Source organism: Dasypus novemcinctus, chromosome 23, assembly GCF_030445035.2.
Source record: "Dasypus novemcinctus isolate mDasNov1 chromosome 23, mDasNov1.1.hap2, whole genome shotgun sequence".
Lineage (NCBI taxonomy): Eukaryota > Metazoa > Chordata > Mammalia > Cingulata > Dasypodidae > Dasypus > Dasypus novemcinctus.
The window spans coordinates 19,411,471-19,425,713 of NC_080695.1; the positions used below are offsets into that span (position 1 = coordinate 19,411,471).

At 44.4% G+C, this 14,243-nt stretch overlaps 1 protein-coding gene across 3 annotated transcripts in view; it reads right to left on the reverse strand.

The window, feature by feature from the left end:
- Positions 1–14,243, reverse strand: part of LOC101421274 (general transcription factor II-I repeat domain-containing protein 2B) — a 105,024-nt gene that overhangs the window by 18,089 nt on the left and 72,692 nt on the right. For all 3 annotated transcript variants that reach the window (XM_058285959.1, XM_058285960.2, XM_058285958.2), the window contains 3 exons: positions 6,548–6,604; positions 4,948–5,025; positions 3,756–3,818 (listed from right to left, as the gene is read on the reverse strand). In XM_058285959.1, the coding sequence (XP_058141942.1) occupies positions 3,756–3,818; positions 4,948–5,025; positions 6,548–6,604 (198 nt within the window). The remainder of the gene's footprint in view (positions 1–3,755; positions 3,819–4,947; positions 5,026–6,547; positions 6,605–14,243) is intronic.

The following is a 14,243-nucleotide window of genomic DNA, read 5'->3' on the forward strand; positions in this document are numbered from 1 at the left end:
ATACAAGGTCCCAAGTTCAATCCCTGGCCCCCTTCTGCCCCCCCAAAAAAGAAAGATCTTATGGTAGGTGGTGGTTTCTAGGACCTTATACCCTAAGCACATGCAACAAAAGAAAATGTAGATAAATAGGACCTCCTCAAAAGTATACACTTTTGTGCTTCAAAGGACTTTGTCAAAAGAGTGAAAAGGCAGCCAACTCAATGGGAGAAAATACTTGGAAATTACATATCTGATAAGGGCTTAATATCCACACCTATTAGAATGACCAAGTACCTTATAACAAATTCTTTAGAAAACTGCTATCGGGAAGTGGATGTGGCTCAAGCAATTGAGCTCCCGCCTACCACATGGGAGGTCCCGGGTTCGGTTCTTGGTGCCTCCTGGGGAAGGTGAGCAAGACAGCGAGCTGATGCAACAAGTTGACTCAACAAGAAGACAGAAAGAGGAAAGACAATGAGAGACACAACAAACTGGGGAGCTGTGGTGGCTCAAGTGATTGAGCACCTCTTTCCCACATGGGAAGTCCTAGGTTCGGTTCCTGCTGCCTCCTAAAGAGATGACGAGCAGATACAGAGAGCACACAACAAATGGACAAAGAGCAGATACTGAGGGCAAACAATGGTGGGGGGTGATAAATAAATAAAATAAATCTTTAAAAACAACAACAACAAGAAACCTACTATCTAGAACAAAAGGATGCTTAAGTCTGTGCAACTGACCCAACTGTGATTCCCCGAAAGACGAGAGTACAATATGGAGGATGCCGTGAAGAATATTTTCCATCGAACAGTATTCAGATTAGTGCTGGACTTTGATTCTAATGAGGGATTTTTTTCCTTTTTACATTCTTAAGAATATTTTAAGGAAATAACTCTTCTGTCCATCAATGGGTGAACTGATAAATAAACTGTGGTGTATGCGCACAATGGAATATTATTCGCCCTAAAAAAGGAGGAGCTGCTGATGTATGCTACAACATGGATGAACCTTGACAACATTATGTGTCTGCAAGAAGCCAGACAGAAAAGGTCCCTTATTTTAGGACTCCAGCGATGCGAGATGGCAGCGGAGGCACGTGCAGAGACAGGAAGCAGACTGCTGGCTGCCACGGGCTGGGGGCAGGGAGGGCCGGGAGAGCCTGCCTAATGCTATGGAGATTCCTTTTGGGTAGGAAAACATTCTGGAACTAGACAGTGGTCACATAAGATTGTGAACGTATGAAGTACCACCAAACTGTTCACGTTAAAATGGCCCATTTTATATTATGTGAATTTTGCCTCAATTTTTTAAAAAGTTAAGTACTTGAAGGGCTTCCTTTTTGTGGAATTTTAGGGGGAAAAAAAAATCTCAAGTGCTACCATGTGACTCAGGATAGTGGTGGAAAATCAAGGGTACCAGCTGCCAGGTTGACACCTTAAGGCGACTTTGAAACTGGGCCATCTAAATATGATGTTTTGGGAAAGTAGATGTGGCTCAACTGATGGGAGTGCCTGCCTACCATATGGGAGGTCCAGGGTTCAAACCCAGGGCCTCCTGGCCCGTGTGAGGAGCTGGCCCAAGCACAGCACTGCCGCGTGCAAGGAGTGCCGTGCCACGCAGGGGTGTCTCCCGCGTAGGGGTCCCTCACGTGTAAAGAGTGCGCCCCGCAAGGAGAGCCGCCCTGTAGGAAAAAAGTGCAGCCCGCCCAGGAGTGGCGCCACACACACGGAGAGCTGACGCAGCAAGATGACGCAACAAAAAGAGACACAGATTCCCCATGCCACCTGATAAGAATGCCACAAAAGAACACACAGCAAATGGACACAGAGAGCAGACAAGGCGGGGGGAAGGGGAGAAATAAATAAAAATGAATCTTTAAAAAAATAAAAATAAAAAATAAATGACTGGGTTGAATCCAAAATGGAGAGCGCATTTAAAAAAAAAAAAGATGTTTACCTACAAATCTAGCCAGGCCCCACTATCTCCAAGTATGGATGAATTAGCACAAATCCATCCTCCCTAATGGAAAAACTCATCTGAAAATACACATCTTTGTGACTGTGGGCTGGTGCCATAACCCTGGTGTGGAAGCAAAATTTATTCCTACTCAATTCCCCTGACGGCTGACCACACGGCTTCCAATGGCACTGGCAGGGGGAAAGTCCGACAGAAATTATTACAGACCTAATCGATACGCCAATTGTTTTCCTTGGTATTAAATCATATATTCTTACTGTGGAGAATCAGGGAATTAAAGGTAGCAGGAAGGAAATTAAGGTCACACATAATTCCAAAACTGCTGGCAGTTTCATTTTTCTGTATTTTCTTCTGCTATTTTTTTTTTTAACCAGAATTGAGATCCTACTACAAATTACAATAGATATTCTCACTCCTGTTCTGTTTTGTTTATACCTTTGTCTTGTGGCCAGCGTTGTTTGGTTTTCACTGAACTTGCTGTGAGTACCACGATCATTCTCTGGCGGGGGGTGGGGGTGGGGAGGGAAGGGGGGCTTAAGTTGACCCTGCTTTTTCTCCTTTATGAATAATGATGAGACATTTCTCCCCCAAAACCATTAACTTGATAAAACCATTTTTGGAATTCAAATAAAAGAATTGCAATGGAGGAATCAAATCAGGACAGGTCCATTCACTAAATCTCGCAATTTCCCGACTCACAGTGAATTCAGACACAGTGATATTTCATATGAATTAACATCTCTAAATAACACACACACAAAATAAAATAAGCAAATACGACTTCACGGGGATGAATGTCGAAGTTATTTTAAAAGCATTTGGACAGTGTATATACTATCATCCAAATACTGCCACCTGCTTGTTAAGTGACGTCACTGATGGAAAAAAATGATACAATTACGATTGCTTAATGCTATTTTGTAATTCAGATTTTACTAACTCAAAATCACATCTGCTCAGGTGAGTGAAAGTTTATGAAACGCTAGGATAGAATTATAAACATAATGACATTAATTTGGAGACATATAATATTATTAAATATAAAAATAAAAGAACTTCTCAAATGAGGAAGCCACTAAGGATCAGTTCATATTTCAGCAGCAGAGATAAAAATATCTTTAGCAGATTACTAAATGGATCCAATGAAAAGAAATATGCACATTCTTTTAACTAAATGAGTTAAAAATTCCCACAAAATCAGGATAAGTTGTCCTGTGTGATTCCCAGAAAAGTTTTCAAAATACCTTTAATGGTAAAGATTATTTTAGAATATGTTGCTAATTACTGAATATGTTTTGCAAACAAATAAAAAACAGATTACTATTTAGTCTATAAAAATTTTAAAGAAAATATACAATCTTAAAAAATAAATCTTGACTGAATCCCACGTTCAACGTCATTTATTTTAGATACTTGCACTTCAATTGCTCTCCCTGATGCCAGTCCCAATCTGTTACTTTTTTTTTAACTCTGTGTCACACTATAGTGGGAGATGGAATGTGTTTTTGAGTGAACTCAGTCCTTTTTTGCCTTTCCTTGTTTCCCCAGCAGCCCAGCCCCTCCCTTCCATTATTCCCTCACTTGTATGGTGCAGTTTGGTGCAACCGCGGACCGGGGCTAAGCTGAATTACGTGCTCCACAAAGCCCAAAGCACCCAGGTACTTGAGGGGAACATGGGTTGCCCCAGTCATACATACACACATATGTATTTCAATCTTTTCCCCACAATAATCCCTTCAGAAAGAAGGAAAACCACGCCTAGCAATGTGTGGGTGACAAGGTTTTGGGCTCAAACTAACCTTCAATTTTCACCTCAGCGTCAGGATCCTTGCTTGATTTTGAAGGGATGAGCTGAGTAGAATCTTGGGAAAAAAAAAAAGTTCTAAAATGTTCATCATTCTCCTCCTCAGGTTCCAACATTTTACTGTTCCTTGACCTAAAATGTAGCTTCTCCCGAAGGCTAACTGGCATCTTGCACACATTTCATACTTACTAAACTCAAACATAATTTTTAATTTTACAAAGGCATAGGCAGGGATAAGAAACTTGCAGATATTATCGCATACTAGAGTCCCCCACAGGGAAGGGCCCAGAACATCCTTCCCTTTGGGGAAAGGGGGTCCGTGTGGCTGCAGTGTTTTCCTGTGGTTGTCAGGAACTACTAGATTGGCTTTGCTTTACAGCTCCCCTTGTATTCTGCAGCAGCTCCCGAGAGACTCACACTCTATTCCATGGAAGCACACTCAATTCTTCTGGTGGACATGAAGAATAATTAAGACATATACTTTAAGTTGTATACGCTTATAAACAAATCCTGGTTAGAAGAGAAACAAATAAAACTCCCCCCTGGCCAGAGAGCGCTCCCTTTAGAAAGGTTTGCCAAGATTATACCAATTGTTAATAAAGGGAGATAGATTACAACTCAAAACTAATCTAGTTTAAAAAAGAAAAAAAAAAATCTCCAAATTAGGTAGTTAGATAAATTACGTTACTGGCTTTGTGCTATATGAACTTATCCAAACTGACTAGGTTTTCATAAACATATCAATTAAAGAAGTCAACAAAAAGACAACTATTTTAGGAGTTTCTATGATGAACTACAGTTGTATAGGGGAAAATGGGTGAAAGCACTATTTTTGTAAGTTGCTGTGAATCTATGATTATTTCTAAAATAAAAAGTTAAAAAAAAACAAAACTAACTCAGCTCTACCGTAAATGGGCTTCTTGCTGTATTGTGATAATAAAAAATCTCTGTAAAAAGAAATTACTTCAAAAGAAAATATCCATGGGAAGTGGATGTGGCTCAAGTGATTGGGCTCCTGCCTACCACATAGGAGTTCAGGGTTTGATTCCCGGGGTCTCCTGGTGAACACAAGCTGGCCCATGCGGCAAGTTGGCCTGGGCGGAGACCTGGCCCACGCAGAGAGCCTGGTGCAGCAAGATGACGCAACAAAAAGACACAGAGGAGAGGCAATAAGAGATGCAGCAGACCTGGGAGCTGAGGTGGTGCAAGAGATTGAGTGCCTCTCTCCCACTCTGGAAGGTCCCAGGATTGGTTCCCCGTGCCACCTAAAGAGAAGATAAGCAGACATAGAAGAACACATGGTGAATGGACACAGAGAGCAGAGAGCAAAAAAAAAAATCTTAAAAAAAAAAGCCAGTATCCAATGAAATAACTGAATCTCTACTGAACACCAGTTCAGCAACTGACTGCTAAGTAGATCTTCGTCTTCTAAATATGGTCTATCTACCCATTTAAAAGACTGCCCAAACAGTATCTTAACAAGCTCTAACAAAGGGAAGTAAAATGCTGTGAAAGGAACAGACTTCAATTGAACTTGAAATGTTTATCCTCCGCCCCAACTCCAAGAAGGTCAATGATTGAATTGGAGAAAAAAGAAAAGAAACAAAAAATAAACAGAAGGTAAATGACAGAGTCAACTTGTCTTCTTGGTTTAAAACAATTCAGTTCAAAATGACTAATTTTATAAGCGAATAAACAGTTCTAAAATCGTGCTCACAGTATACTCTCCTCGTTGGGCAAAATCTATCAAAGTTCTTGTGGGTCAGAGAACTTGTGCCAGAGGTACCATTGGAGCCATCCTCCATAATAAAGAACCCCAGACCCTGCTACAAATAAGAGCAATCACCTCCTTGGAAGATATTCTTCTTCTTTCTTTTTAGGTACTTGGGCATGGCTGGTGCTCAACCACTGAGCCACACTGGCTTCCCTGAGTTGGTTTTTTCATTAGCTTGTGGTTTGGATTTTTTGTTTTGTTTTTAGGAGGCACCGGAAACTGAACCCGGAACCTCTCGTGTGGGAGGCAGATCCTCAATTGCCTGAGCCACATCCACTCCCTGGAAGGCAATCTTGACTTAGGAAAAACAAAACAAAATAAAATCCAGTCATTTGGGCACTAAGAGACAGGTACAATTCCTAAAGAGCAGAATCATCTTGCCTGTAAATTAACAAAGTTACCTCATGGCTCTAGGTTTGCAGAGAACGTTTTCATTAATTTTATCTTGGACATTTAGAAACTGCTTTAAAAGTTCAGGCCTTAAATATGATGCTCAAGATTTATCCGTGACAGGGAGCCAATGTGGTGGTGGATGAGTGCCAGCTTCCCACAAACAAGGTCCCAGGTTCAATCTCTGGCCATGGTACCTCAAAAATAAAATAAATAAATATAATTGCTCTTGAATACTTCCTCTTGAAAGTATTCTTAAAAAAAAAAAATGTATACATGATGATCAAGTTTTACGTCTAATTCAATTTAAAAATTTCCTAAAATACCATTCACTCTGTTCAAAAGAATTTTGATATGCCACATCACGAAAACAAAACAAAGTACAGCATTAAACTGCACTGTGAAAGGTTTATATCCAGGTGCTTTAAGCAGAATCACAGATCAGAAAGGAAGAGAAGGCTTGCGCACTTTATAGTGTACCTGAGGACTGGGACTCAACCAGTTTTCTAAGAAGGCAGGCCAGGAAGTGACCTGTTTTATTTTCAAACCTGGGTCTTTAGAAGAGTGTGTTCTCTGTAAGGTACCGCAAACAAAACAGGAAATAAAATGCCTCATTTTCTAACCTTCCAGCGACAATTCCATCTCTATTACTTCGTTGCTTATGGAAGAATGATGGCTTCCTGAAAGGAAAATAAATACATTTAACAAAGGAAGAACTGTAAAATTTAAAAAAGAAATCATAGCAAACCATGTAAACAATTCCAGACCACACAGGAGGACAAACGAACTACTTCTACTCTTTGAAATAAAATTCAAACCAATGATCCTTCTGATTCCTTTCTTTTTCTCTCTTTATTTTATCTCTACTTGGGAAGTTTTCAAACATTTACAGGAGCAGAGGGATCGTATAATGAAGGACACATGTCTGTCCACCCCAATGCCACCCTCAACGCACATAATCCTGTTTCATCTGTGCCCACCCCAGCCCCCCACTGGTTATTTAAAGTAAATCCCAGGGAAGCAGACGTGGCTCAACCGATAGAGCATCCGTCTACCATCTGGTGGGTCCAGGGTTCGATCCCCAGGGCCTCCTGACCCGTGCTGGTAAGCTGGCCCATGCACAGTGCTGCCGTGTGCAAGGAGTGCCATGCCACTCAGGGGTGCCCTGTGTAGGGGCGCCCCATGCGCAATGTGTGCGTCCTGCAAGGAGAGCTGCCCCGTGTGAAAAAAGTGCAGCCCACTCAGGAGAGGCACCACACACACACAGAGCTGACACAGCAAGATGATGCATCAAAAAGAGAGAGATTCCCAGTACCAACTGATAATGCAAGTGGACCCAGAAGCACACACAGCGAATGGACAGAGAGAGCAGACAACGGGGGGGGGGGGGGGGGGGGGGGCGGGGGGAATGGAGAAGAGGAGAGGAAAAAAATAAAATAAATCTTAAAAAATAAAATAAGGGAAACGGACTTTGGCCCAGTGGTTAGGGCGTCCGTCTACCATATCGGAGGCCCGCGGTTCAAACCCCGGGCCTCCTTGACCCGTGTGGAGCTGGCCATGCGCAGTGCTGATGCGCGCAAGGAGTGCCGTGCCACGCAGGGGTGTCCCCCGCGTAGGGGAGCCCCACGCGCAAAGAGTGCGCCCGTGAGGAGCCGCCCAGCGTGAAAGAAAGTGCAGCCTGCCGAGGAATGGCGCCGCCCACACTTCCCATGCCGTTGACGACAACAGAAGCGGACAAAGAAACAAGACGCAGCAAATAGACACCAAGAACAGACAACCAGGGGAGGAGGGGAAATTAAATAAATAAATAAATCTTTAAAAAAAATAAAATAAAATAAAATAAAATAAAATAAAGTAAAATAAAGTAAATCCCAGATATCACAGCATTCCATGTGTAAATACTTTGATATGTAGAAGTTAGAGGTAAGGACTTTCTTTAACATCATCTTATTATCATGATTCCCCTCCCCACATTAATAATAATTCTTTATTGTCTAACATCTAGTCATTATTCAAATTTTCCCAATTGTCTTTAAAAACACTTATTTGGAAATAGTTTTAAACTTACATAAAAGTTGCAAAGATAAAAACAGTACAAACAAGATCCATATACCCTTTACCTGGATTACATATTAACATTTTACCCCATTTCCTTTATCATTTGTATGCATAATTTCTATATATGTAGAGATATATGGAAAACTGTCTATCCATATCTTTTATTAAAGATTTTTTAATTCCCCCCCCCCATTGTCTGCTCAGTGTCCATTCACTGTGTGTTCCTCTCTGTCCACTTACATTCTTGTCAGCAGCACCTGGAATCTGTCTCGTTGCATCATCTCGCTTTGTCAGCTGTGTGCGCGGCTCCACTTCTGGGCAGGCTGCACTTTCTTTCGCTCTGGGCAGTTCTCCTTACAGGTGCACTCCTTGCATGCGGGGCTCCCCTACGCAGGGAACACCCCTGCGTGGCACGGCACTCCTTGCGCGCATCAGCACTGCGCATGGGCCAGCTCCACACGGGTCAGGAAGCCCTGCGTTTCAACCCTGGACCTCCCGTGTGGTAGGCTGACGCTCTATCAGTTGAGCCAAATTCACTTCCCTCCATTTCTCTTATCTATCTATCCATTCATTCATCTACCCACCCACCTATATCATTCTATTACTTTATCAGTTATCTGTATCTATCTATCCACCCATACTGATTCATTCATTCTATCTACCTACCTACCTACCTACCTATTCATCTAATCTCTATCTAGATGTAGATAATCCCCATGTCCCTCTTGTTTCAGGGTCCAGGTTAGGTTAGGAGCAGGCATTATATTTGTCAGTCTCTTTCATCTCCTTTAATCAGGAACGATTGCATTGTCTTTGTCTTTCATGACATTGAGATTTTTTAAGAATAGAGACCCCTTTCTTCCCTTTGGCCACCCAACAGAACGCTCATTTTGGGCTTGCGTAATGTTTCCTCACAATCAGATTCAGGTTATTGCCCAGATGAAGTTGTGTCCTTCTCTGGGAATCATCTCTGAAGGCCTGTGATGTCCATTTGTCCTTCACTAGGCATATTAATTTTGATCACCTGGTCAAGGGGTTGTCTGACTTCTGCACTGTCTAATTACCATGTTTTTCCTCTTTCTTGTAACTAACAAGCAGCCTGTGGGGAGAAACTTTGAGACCATGCAAATATGCTGCTCCTCATTTCAATTTCTCTCTGAATTAGCATCCACTGATGATTCTTGCTTGGGCCAACTTTTTATTATAGTGGCTGCAAAATGACGATCTGATGATCTGTTGCCTCTGGCACTCCTCCACGTTTACCATTTGTTATCTGGCATTCCACAGTAGGCAATAAATGGTCCATTGCCATTGGTTTGCCCAAATCAGGATCCCAATAAAGCCCATACACTACACTGCATTTGGTTGATATGTCCCACAAGTCTCTTTTGCTGTAAAACAGTTTTTTTTCCCTCCATTATTTTCCCCTGTCCCATTTATTTGTTGAAGGAACTACTTCAATTGTCTTGTAGAGTTTCTCACATTGTGGATTTCAGTGACTGCAATCCTTGCGGTGTCATTTTTTCCCCGTATGTTCCTGTATCCCCCTACTTCCTGCAAATCATAGTTAAAGCTAAAGGCTGGATCTGATCTGGGTTTGATTATTTGGGGCAATAGTCTAGTTGAAGGTGGGATGGTGTACACAGGAGGCACGGAACGCCTGGTTACCTCTTTGTGATGTTAACATTGACCACTGAGTTCAGGAAGTGTCAGCTTTTTATTGAATGGTCCCTATACCGTACCCCCCACCGAGATGGCTCCCTTGTCTGTTTTTGCTTGTTGTTTGCTTGTTGTTTTAAGCTCTTTGTTCTTCTTTGTTTGCTCATTGTATGTTGCTTTTTTTGTTGTTGTTTTTTTGCTCATTTTCTGCTTGTTGTCTGTTTTTTTCCTTAAGAGGCACCAGGGGATAGCGGATGTGGCTCAACTGATAGAGTGTCTGTCTACCATATGGAGGGTCTAGGGTTCAATCCCCAGGGCCTCCTGACTCGTGTGGTAAGCTGGCCCATGCACAGAGCTGCCACGCAAGGAATGTCTTGCGTGCCACACAGGGGCGCCCCCACGTGGGGGTCCCCCACGTGCAAGGAGTGCGCCCCGCGGAGAGCTGCCTTGTGTGAAAAAGCACAGCCCGCTCAGGAGTGGCTCCGCATACATGGAGAGCTGACATAGCAAGAGGACGCTACAAAAAAGAGACGCAGTTTCCCAGTGCCACAGGATAATGCAAGCGGATGCAGAAGAACATACAGTGAATGGGCAAGCAGACATCAGGGGGGAAGGGGAGAGGAAAAAATAAAATAAATCTTAAAAAAAAATAAGAGGCACCAGGAACGGAACCTGGGACCTCCCATGTGGGAGGCAGGTGCTCAACTGCTTGAATCACATCTGCTCTTTGCTTGTTTTGTCTCTTGCTTGTTGTCTGTTCATTGTTTTTCCTTGATGTCTGCTCATTGTTTTTGGTCATTGTCTGCTCAATGTGCTCAATGTTTGTTTGTCTTCTCTAGGAGGCTCTGGGAACTGAAACCAGGACCTCCCATGTGGGAAGTGGGTGCTCAACTGCGTAAGCCACATCCGCTCCCTACTGAATGGTTTTAAGCCATGATGATACTGCCAAGATGCACTGTTTAATGAGGGACTGCAAAATGGTGGCATTACATGATTTCTTTTTAAGACCTTTATTTTCCAAGATTCTTTAAATGAAGAAAAAAAGGGATAATTAGCACTTATTTAATTTGCTGGGTAAAAGATTGAATCCAAATACATCTTGATTTTTATCAGTGGCTATTTTATACAATTATTAACAATGTCCATATGACAGCAGTAGAAAAACAAGCATTTTATTCTTAGATTACAGTGATGAGAGCAAAAAAGCATAGGAATTGAAAAGGTATCAGTTATGCTGAAAAAGATCTACCTGGTAATCAGTTTTTCAAGTCAAAAGTTAACTTTTTTTTTTTTCCTGTGTCTATTTGCTGCATCTTGTTTCTTTGTCTGCTTCTGCTGTCGTCAGCGGCACGGGAAGTGTGGGCGGTGCCATTCCTGGGCAGGCTGCACTTTCTTTCGCACTGGGCGGCTCTCCTTATGGGGCGCACTCCTTGCGCGTGGGGCTCCCCTACGTGGGGGACACCCCTGCATGGCAGGGCACTGCTTGTGCGCATCAGCACTGCATGTGGGCCAGCTCCACACGGGTCAAGGAGGCCCGGGGTTTGAACCGCGGACCTCCCATGTGGTAGACGGACGCCCTAACCACCAGGCCAAGTCTGTTTCCCAAAAGTTAACACTAAATAGCTACAGATTTTATTTTATACAGATCATAGATACAGGATAAACTTACATGGAATCTGCTTATTCCTTTTTTTGTTTATTTATTGTGCTATAATTCACCTAACATAAAATTCACCCTTTGAAAGTGTATAATTCAGTGGCTTTTAGTATATTCAAAAGGCTGTGCAACCACCACCACTATTTCCATAACATTAAAAGATAAATATATATATTTTTCTTGTTTATTTAATCTGTTCATCAGAATGACAGCTCCTTGAGGGCAGGGACTTTTGTCTGTTACCTGCATTCCCTGGTACCTACAACTGTGTCTGCACACAGTAGGCATTTAATAAATACTTTTGTAGTTGACTGGGTTCGGGCATGAGTTAGTGAGATCTCTGGGGCCTCTATAGACTCTGGTATGTGAAAGAGTGTGTTAGACCCCTGCGCCCTGCAGTCGCCCCATTGTACACTTTCAGTGGTGAAAGTGGAGTGGGGAGTGGATTCAGCTCACTGGGTGACAGAGTCAGTGGGGTGCAGGGGTGACCAAAAGCTGCCTTTTGGAAGGAGTGGGGAACTAGTGAAGCAGGCTAGATAGGGAATCAATAGACGGATCTGGAACCTAGCAAGAAGTCCGTGTGTCCTTTGGAGCCCCCAAAATGGCTGCTGAAAGACCCCTGAGAGGTGTCCCCATTCGGAATAAGATTCCATCCAGAAGCCAGAAGTCCCGGATATTCTCCAGGGGCCTTATCATTGGGCCCTCCTGGGGGACCGATGGGCGGGGAAATCAATCACAACAGCAAACAGCTGGAACTCTCCCCGTCATCAGCCAAGGGGCAGAATAATTAATGGTTTAAAAAGCAAGTGGGAAACCCAACCAGGCCTGCTCTCGCGGTTTCCCCTCTTGCCTTCTAGCCCTGCTCTTGCCTCCCTCCCACCCCCACCATGGCGAACCCTCAAGTAAACCTGGGCAGTGCGTTGATCATCTGTAGGGGGCTTGTCGTCTGTAAATCAGCCCTCTTCATCACTCCTCAGCCCCTTCTTCTCTACCTGGGACCCATGGTCTGTTACTCTCTCCCATTTCTCTTCTCACCATTCCTTAATAAATTACTGGCCTAACTAACTGGCTTGCTCTTGAAATTCATTCCTCGTAGCTTAGCCAAGAACCTGGAAAAAGTCCGGCCACACTAGGGTCTTGACTGCCAGCCTCAGGCCAGGGTTGGACCCAGACCCGGAGATGGGACACATACCTTTGGGGAAGTAACCCTCCAGTCACCAGCTCCCTAAGGAGCAGGAGAATTTACTGACTTGAAAGCACTTGCAGGAGGAGGAGCAGGAACAGAGGGGAGCCAGATCCCAGCCTCCCTCCTGGCCTCTGTCCTGGAGACACTCGCTCAAGACCCCCCAAAGGCTTGGAAGCCCCGTCCTGGGTGGAGTTCCTGTTCCAGGAGTTGGAGTGCTGGGCCCAGACAGGCGTCTGACCAGCGGCGCGAGGGGTGCTGGGTCTAACGAGGTGGCTGGTGCCAGAGCGTCCTGGGGCTGCCCGGAGCTCAGGATCTTGGCTGCTGGCCTCTGGGGCTGCGGCTTCTCAGAGGAGTGCAACTCTCACCCTCCAGGGGGCGCTGCAGGCTCCGGGGGCCGCCATGCTGCTGCTCCCGCAGGCGCCTCTCCTCCTCCAGGACAGGGCAAAGTCCTCGGCCAGCGTCCTCTCCTGCCGCTCTCCATCTTCCGCGCCCAGGCTGTGTGCAGGGGCTTGTCCTGAACCTCTTTTTATTTTTTCTTCATTTCTCTCCCCATCCCCCTCCCCCCAGTTGTCTGCTCTCTTGTGTCCATTCTGTGTGTTCTTCTGTGTCTGCTTGTATTCTTGTCAGCGGCACCCAGAATCTGTGTCTTTTTTTGTTGCATCATCTTGCTGCATCAGCTCTCCGTGTGTGCGGTGCTTTTTATGCGCGGGGCGGCTCTCCTTGCGGGGCGCACTCCTTGCGTGTGGGGCTCCCTTACATGGGGGACACCCTAGCGTGGCACGGCACTCCTTGCGCACATGAGCACTGCGTGTGGGCCAGCTCACCACACAGGTCAGGAGGCCCTGGGCTTGAACCCTGGACCTCCCATGTGGTAGGCAATGCTCTATCCGTTGAGCCACATCTGCTCCTCAGTCCTGAACCTGTTCTTGGAGTGATCATTCCACACCCACCCTGACTTGAGCTTCCCCTACTCCAGATCATTGGGTCCTCTTCCCCTTCCTCCTTTACCTTTTTGGATGCAGGGTCTGGGCTGAAGAAACTCTTTGCTCCTTTTTCATGGTCTCCCCGAAGGGAGTAGCTTGCTGGGATCGTATTGACCAAGTGAGGAGTCTGGTGATGGAGGTGTCAGCTCCTGTGGTGGCCACCAGGCCTCTGGGCTTGGCTGCGGCTCCTGTGGGACCCCAGGCCCGTCTGCTTCTCTGTGGTCCTGGGAGAACGTGGTGACTCCCCACTTGGCTTTAGCTGAAGTTGGGGGTGATCAACGCTTGGCTCTGACTGTCTTTGGGGAGTAGCCAGGCTGAGATCTCGCTGACGTTGAGTATTTTCACATTTTCATCACCCCTCTAAAAAGAAACCCTGTACCTGCTAGCAGGGAGTCACTCATCTACCTTCTGTCTATGGATCTGCCTATTCTACACATTTCATATAAACAGAATCAAACATTTGATCTTCTGTCTGGCTTTCCAGGTTCATTCATACTGTAGCATGCATCAGCACTTCATTCCTTTTTGTGGCTGGGGCATATTCCATTATAGGGATATATTTCATTTTGATTCTTCATTCACCACTGATGGACATTTGGGTATTTTTCACCTTTTGGCAAGTGTGAAAAATGTACAAGATTTTGTGTGGAAGTTGTCGATTCTCTTGGGTTTGTATCTATAAGTGGAATACAGCAACTCTGTTTAACTTTTTGAGGAATTGCCTAATATTTTCAAAAGTGGTGCACCATTTTACATTTCCACCAGGAATATATGAA